Source organism: Vanessa atalanta, chromosome 29, assembly GCF_905147765.1.
Source record: "Vanessa atalanta chromosome 29, ilVanAtal1.2, whole genome shotgun sequence".
Lineage (NCBI taxonomy): Eukaryota > Metazoa > Arthropoda > Insecta > Lepidoptera > Nymphalidae > Vanessa > Vanessa atalanta.
Window position 1 is genome coordinate 61 of NC_061899.1, and position 7,440 is coordinate 7,500.

Below are 7,440 nucleotides of genomic sequence, written 5' to 3' on the forward strand. Positions count from 1 at the left end.
GTCGAGCCCCGTCACCTTCAGGTCGGCCTTCTTGACCGGGCGCACTACGTCAGCGACCCCGTCGAGAACTGTGCGGAGCTTCGCCGCCAACCTATCGGCCTGCTCCGCTTGGCTTTCGGCAGCTCGAGAGCCCTGGCTCCGGTCGCCGTGCGTCGCACCTTCAGCCCACCGCTGATTCCTAGGTCCTGGAGCTTGACACTTTGCTCCGCTCTCTCCAGGACCTGCGCGTAGGTGACGCCCTTTCCTACTGCTTCCGGCTGCAACGTGAGAACGATTGCAGCCGAGCGAGGGGTGGCCAGCTTCGATTTGGCTGGCTGGGGCGTTTTCGGCAGCGTCTTAGCGTCGGAAGAGGTGGTCTTGCTCCCCTTCCTGCCCTTCTTCACCACCGTGGACCAGGACGTCTCCTGGTTCGGTGGTGTTTGGGACGTCGCCGGTGCCGGTGCGCTCGGTAGGCAAGCGGTGGGCTTGGTCTGAGCAGCCAGAGCAGCCGCCTTCCTAGGCTTGGCTGGGGCTCCCACACCCCCGTCCTGGCGGGCCGTCGAGATAGACGGCGGTGGACCCTGCGACATCTGCGTTTTATCTGCCGCGGAGGGAGGTCGCTGCATCCTCGCCGGGAGGCGCTCCTCCAGGCCCGCCAATTGGTCCTTCATCGCCGCGCCGATCGACGTGACGATGAAGTCCTTGAGCTCCTCCATCGAAGGAGCGCCTCGCGGGGTGTTGGCCGCCTCGGTCGCCGCTGCCACCGTGGTACGCATCTCCGCGTACTCACGGCGGTGGGCCTTTAGCTCCGCCTTGAGGGAGTCAATCTCCCTGCGCATACGACTGTTATCCGCACGGAGGTTACGGGCTTCGTCGGCCTCCGTCCGGGACGCCAGAGCTTCGACGACGCCTTCCAGAGAGGCCGCTGCGTCCTTCAGCCTCTTGATGAAGCCTCCTTTGAGGTTGGAGGACTTCAGCGCGACCTCTCTAATCTCGCGTGCACTGCGGCCAGCCTCCGCGCGGAGCTCCTCGTTGCTCTGGAGGGCCGGATCCACCTTGGCTAACGAAGCAGCTTCTTCAAGCTCGGGAACGACCACAGGCGTTTTTTTGAACGCCCTGCTTCTGAGGGTCCGCTCGAAAGCGAGCTCTCTCTCCTCATCTTCTTTGGCTTTGAGCTCTATTCTTGCTCGACTGAGCCCACTTTTCTTAGGCTTGCCGCGGCGGTCGGCAGCAGGTCCCGCCGTGTCGGAGCCTGAGTCGGATTCGACGAACCGGACCGAGGCATCCGACGCTGTCTCCATATCCGTATCCATATTGCAAAAGCAGCTAAAAGGCAGCTTCCCTCAGGAAGTACGTGGCTGAGGGTGGCTCTAAGGCATCATTTATGATCCCCAGAGCCTAGGCTTACAGAATTAACAATAAAAAAATTTTTCTTAATTTTGACCCTCCCTGTTCTATATATATATTACAGGGCGGGTGGGAGGGCACAATTTTTCGGTTTTCGACCGATAACTCTCGAACGGATAGGCCGATCCGGGAGATTGAGATGTCAACGGATGCAGAGCAGAGGGCCCCACAATCGCGCCGAACACGAAAAAAAGATCGAAACAATAATAAAAAAGATATAAACGAAAAACTTAAAAATAGCTTAAAAACAGACAAAAACGGGAGATATAAGTAGGTTAAAAGTGGAATAATAATTTTAATAGTGAGAACTGAGTGAGGTATTTTTTTCAGATTTTTACGACAATAAATGGAGAAAAAATTTTGAAAAATGTACTTCGAATATTTAGAGTTTCGGTTCGCTTAAGAAGACTTTCAAGAGCGATCCGATTCTTATAGCGAATAATCGATACAGATTCTGTTTATAAAAAATTAATAGCTCCGGAACGGAGACGCCGATCCGGGAGTGAGATGTCTCGATGGATGCAAGGCAGAGGGCCCTACAAATGCGCCAAAGAGCAAAACAAGATAAGATTACAAATGAACGAATTAAAAATAAAAAACAGAAAAATATAATGAAAAAAGGTGAAAAATTTTTCGGTTTTCGACCGATAACTCTCGAACGGATAGGCCGATCCGGGAGATTGAGATGTCAACGGATGCAGAGCAGAGGGCCCCACAATCGCGCCGAACACGGAAAAAAGATCGAAACAATAATAAAAAAGATATAAACGAAAAACTTAAAAATAGCTTAAAAACAGACAAAAACGGGAGATATAAGTAGGTTAAAAGTGGAATAATAATTTTAATAGTGAGAACTGAGTGAGGTATTTTTTTCAGATTTTTACGACAATAAATGGAGAAAAAATTTTGAAAAATGTACTTCGAATATTTAGAGTTTCGGTTCGCTTAAGAAGACTTTCAAGAGCGATCCGATTCTTATAGCGAATAATCGATACAGATTCTGTTTATAAAAAATTAATAGCTCCGGAACGGAGACGCCGATCCGGGAGTGAGATGTCTCGATGGATGCAAGGCAGAGGGCCCTACAAATGCGCCAAAGAGCAAAACAAGATAAGATTACAAATGAACGAATTAAAAATAAAAAACAGAAAAATATAATGAAAAAAGGTGAAAAATTTTTCGGTTTTCGACCGATAACTCTCGAACGGATAGGCCGATCCGGGAGATTGAGATGTCAACGGATGCAGAGCAGAGGGCCCCACAATCGCGCCGAACACGGAAAAAAGATCGAAACAATAATAAAAAAGATATAAACGAAAAACTTAAAAATAGCTTAAAAACAGACAAAAACGGGAGATATAAGTAGGTTAAAAGTGGAATAATAATTTTAATAGTGAGAACTGAGTGAGGTATTTTTTTCAGATTTTTACGACAATAAATGGAGAAAAAATTTTGAAAAATGTACTTCCAACCTAACCTAACCTAACCTAACCTAACCTAACCTAACCTAACCTAACCTAACCTAACCTAACCTAACCTAACCTAACCTAACCTAACCTAACCTAACCTAACCTAACCTAACCTAACCTAACCTAACCTAACCTAACCTAACCTAACCTAACCTAACCTAACCTAACCTAACCTAACCTAACCTAACCTAACCTAACCTAACCTAACCTAACCTAACCTAACCTAACCTAACCTAACCTAACCTAACCTAACCTAACCTAACCTAACCTAACCTAACCTAACCTAACCTAACCTAACCTAACCTAACCTAACCTAACCTAACCTAACCTAACCTAACCTAACCTAACCTAACCTAACCTAACCTAACCTAACCTAACCTAACCTAACCTAACCTAACCTAACCTAACCTAACCTAACCTAACCTAACCTAACCTAACCTAACCTAACCTAACCTAACCTAACCTAACCTAACCTAACCTAACCTAACCTAACCTAACCTAACCTAACCTAACCTAACCTAACCTAACCTAACCTAACCTAACCTAACCTAACCTAACCTAACCTAACCTAACCTAACCTAACCTAACCTAACCTAACCTAACCTAACCTAACCTAACCTAACCTAACCTAACCTAACCTAACCTAACCTAACCTAACCTAACCTAACCTAACCTTTTTTTTTTTTTTTTTTTTTTTCTCGCTGGAAAAACGCATTACGCGCTTCCCCCACGTGATGGAAGGTGGGGGGGTGTGTGGGACTCCCCGGAGCCCTGGACGCCGAGTGCGCCCAGGTACGCCGGGTTTACCCACTAAAAAACCAGCGGTACCCTCTCCGTCTTTCGGCGGGCGCCACGGGATCGCTTGCGCATGCTACCGTGACGCCCTGACGGTCGGCCCGCCTATGCGGGCCTCCAACACCTAGAGGGGGTTCTCGGGGTACTGAGACCCCCCCTAGTCCCTGCGACGCCTATTGAGGCGGGGGGAGAAGGTGCGCGTAGCGCTTCTTCCTCCTCCCCGGTCGTCTTCGGCGGAGCGGGTCTGCAGCGGCATCCTCTTCCCGCTCCCGCTCCGCGGCTTCCTTCTGCGACATCACGCTTTCGCAGAAGGAGCGCATCTCCGACCAACACGTCTCACTACCGAGCATTTCGTTGACGATGCTCGGCAGCGAGAGGTCTCCGCCCATAGTCGCCGCAAGGGTGTGCCTCTGGGGCCCCCACGCAGCACACTCACTCAGGGTGTGGTGCGCCGTGTCGACTGGCGCACCACACTCGTGGCAGGAGGGTGACACCTCCCGCCGCGCTATCCCGTGCAGGTACTTACCGAAGCATCCGTGCCCGGTAAGTACCTGCGTCATCCTGAAGGTGAGTGTGCCCTTCTTCCTCTCGACCCAGCGACTCAAGTGGGGCCGGATCGCCTCCACTGTCGCCAGGCCCGCCGTGGGTGACCCCAGATCCTCCTGCCATCGGGCGATCAGGGCTCGCTGGGCTAGAGCCCTGATCCGCCCGACCTCCGCCGACCCTGGACGGTCGCCGCGGTTCCTCGCCTCGACCCGGAACCGGTACACTTCCGCGAGCACCTCCGCCTGGAGCTCCCAGGGCGGATCGCCCGCGAGAAGTGTCGCCGCAGCCCACGACACCGTACGGTACCCTCTGATGCCTCTCACCGCTATGACCCTCTGCGGCTTACGCAGCAGGGCCCGGTTGTCAGCGGTGAGGGCGTCGACCCAGATCGGGGCACCGTACAGCGCCATCGACCTCACTACACCGGAATATAGACGCCGGCATAGCGATCCCGGCCCCCCCACATTCGGAAGGAGGCGGCCGAGAGCGGCGGCGGCGTTGATGAGCCTCGGGCCGAGATGGACAAAATGCTGCCCGAAGCTCCATCGACCGTCCAGGATGAGGCCCAGATACTTCATCTGGGCCTGCACCTTGATCACCGTCCCCCGGACGGTGATACTCGCCCCTCGTGGGGGTCCTTGCCGTGGACCGTGGAACAGGAGGGCCTCCGTTTTGGATATGGAGACCCTCAAGCCCAGCATTCCCATACGGTCCACGGTGAGAGCCGTTCCGACCTCGGCGAGGCGTGCCGCCTCCCGAAAGTCCCGCCCAGTCGCCGTGACGAGAGTGTCGTCAGCGTAGCACAACACCCCCATCCCGGGAAGGACGGGAGCTCGCAGGAGCCAGTCGAAACCGACGTTCCACAGGATTGGGCCGAGAACCGACCCCTGTGGAACGCCGCAGCCTACCCGACGCCGGACCAGCCTCCCATCGACCCCCGCCCAGAGGACCTCCCTGTCCTGGAGGTACGCCTCCAGCAGCCTCCTGAGATAGGTCGGCACCCCATGGTATCGGAGTGCCTCCCGTATCGTCTCGAAAGGGAGACTGTTGAAGGCGTTCGCCACGTCGAGCGAAACCGCCAGGACGACTTGCCCCCGGGCCACCGCTTCCGTCGTCCGAGTCTTCAGGGCGTCCAGGGCGTCGACCGTCGACCGGCCCGCCCTGAACCCGTACTGAGCCTCTGAGAGACCCGGACCGACCTCCTCGAGGTGCTGAACGAGACGGGCTGCGAGGACCTTCTCGAAGAGTTTGCCCGTCTCGTTCAGCAGCACTATTGGCCTGTATGCCGAAGGGGAATCCATCGGCCGATCTTCCTTCGGCAACAGGACCAACTTTCCTTCCTTCCAAGGCTTCGGAAACTGCCCGCTGCACAGGCACTCGTCGAACAGCTCCCGAAGCCTTGCACCCAGGAATTCCAGGGCGTCGCACAGAACACGCCCTGGAACCCCGTCCGGACCCGGCGCCGTGTTCTTGGCCCTCAAGCGGCCGAGGGCCATCTCCATCTCCCGCTCCGTGATCAGTGGTGGAGCCACTGCGTCTTCGATCACGGAGCGGGGGGCCATCTGCGGAGGGACATGCTCGCCTGGATGGGGAAAGAGTTCCCCGACCAGGCGCAGGAGGAGTTCCGGCGGCAGCGTCTCAGTGACGGGGGCGCCTTGAGTGCGGAACTTTCCGCGTACGCCGCGGTACGGGCGCCCCCACGGGTCTCGATTGAGACCCGCCAGAAGCTCCTCCCTGGCCTTCTCCTTGGCCTTGCTTATCGCCAGCTGCAGATCTTTTTTCAACTGGCGATAAGCGTCCAGCATCTGTCCCTCCAGGTCCGTGTCGAGGCCGTTGCGCCTTCGACAGCGGACGTAGGCCCTCCGCGCCCGGCAGCACGTCGCCCGAAGGTCGGCGATTTCGGGCGACCACCAATAGACGTGCCGGCGCGGAACCCTGCGCCGGGTCCGAGGCATGGCCGCATCGCAGACCTCCTTGAGCGAACTGCGCATGCGGCCCGCCAGCTCCTCTGCGCTGGCGCCCTCCGTCCTCCCCGCGGAACCCCACCGCTGCACGATGGCGGCCTCCTTGACCAGCTCTCGATCGACCTGGCCGAGAGACCACCTCGGCAGCGTAGTCGGCACCCTCTGGGGTTCCGCCGGCCTGCTAGAGGTGGAGATCTCGAATCGGATGTACCGGTGATCCGATAGAGTCTCCACCTCCTCCTCCACTCTCCAGTCGACCACTCTGCGTGCAACGACAGGGGTGGCGAACGAAACGTCCACCACGGAACCCCCCTGATGTCGCACGCAGGTGTGAACCTGCCCCCTGTTTAGAAGGGACAGGTCGGAGAGCAGGGCCCACACCTGGACGGCCCTCCCTCGCGGATTCGTGGCGGGGTTGCCCCAGGCACGCGACTTTGCGTTTAAGTCGCCGAGAACCAGTATCGGTTTCGGCGACTGCCTGGCCACCGCAGCTCTGACTAAGCCGAGGTAAGTCTCGAACTCAGCCAGGCTGCGATTAGGGGAGAAGTACGTACCGACGACGACGTACTCCCCCCACCCCACCACTACGTAGCCCGAGCCCCTCTCGATGAGTGAGAGGGGGGGGCCCGTTCCGCTCCTCGTGAGAACCGCCACGGTGTCGTCCGAGTCCCCCAGCCAGTGAGGTAGGGGAGGGACGAAGTAGGGCTCGCAGGCCACCGCCAGGTCTACCTGCCACTCCGCCATGGACTGCAGCAGAAGGTCCTGCGCTCCGGCGGAGTGGTTCACGTTCGATTGTAGGAAGCTCAGGTGTGCTGGCATACTTGATTCTTCTGAGCTTCCTCCGTAGCCTGGCGGCTTTCCTCGCGCGGGGCGGTCCTGGTTCCTTGGACCGCTTTACCCTTCGTGATGGGGGGGTTGCAATCCCTGGCCCCCATCAGGTGCCCCGAAGGCTTGCCGGCCTCTGCGCAGACCGCGCAGCGCATCTTGGCCGTGCATTCCGCTGACTTGTGGCCGTCCGAGCCACAGCGGTAGCACAGGCCTCCCCTCTCCGCCTTCGACGGGCAGAGCGCCCGTGTATGGCCAAGGCCCATACACTTGTAGCAGCGCATAGGGCGCTGCTCCACGACGGCCACCTTGGCCGAGCTCCACCCGACGAGGAGGCGACCGGCAGCGGCCAGCTTCTTCGCTGCCGTGAGGGGGCAGGTGACGCGGACCATCCCCATATAGCCGGGTCCGCGCTGCATCACTCCGCACTTCACCGCCCCGGAGGAGCAGTCACC

The 7,440-nt window shown here is 56.8% G+C and overlaps 1 protein-coding gene across 1 annotated transcript in view; it reads right to left on the reverse strand.

The window, feature by feature from the left end:
* Positions 1-1,305: 1,305 nt before the first annotated feature.
* The window catches only part of LOC125074937, a 7,473-nt gene continuing 1,338 nt past the window's right edge, over positions 1,306-7,440 (reverse strand). Inside the window, exons 1-2 of the mRNA XM_047686421.1 lie at positions 7,294-7,440; positions 1,306-1,377 (exon numbers count right to left, since the gene is read on the reverse strand). The exon at positions 7,294-7,440 is cut by the window's right edge and continues 1,338 nt beyond it. Coding sequence (XP_047542377.1) covers positions 1,306-1,377; positions 7,294-7,440 — 219 coding nt within the window. The remainder of the gene's footprint in view (positions 1,378-7,293) is intronic.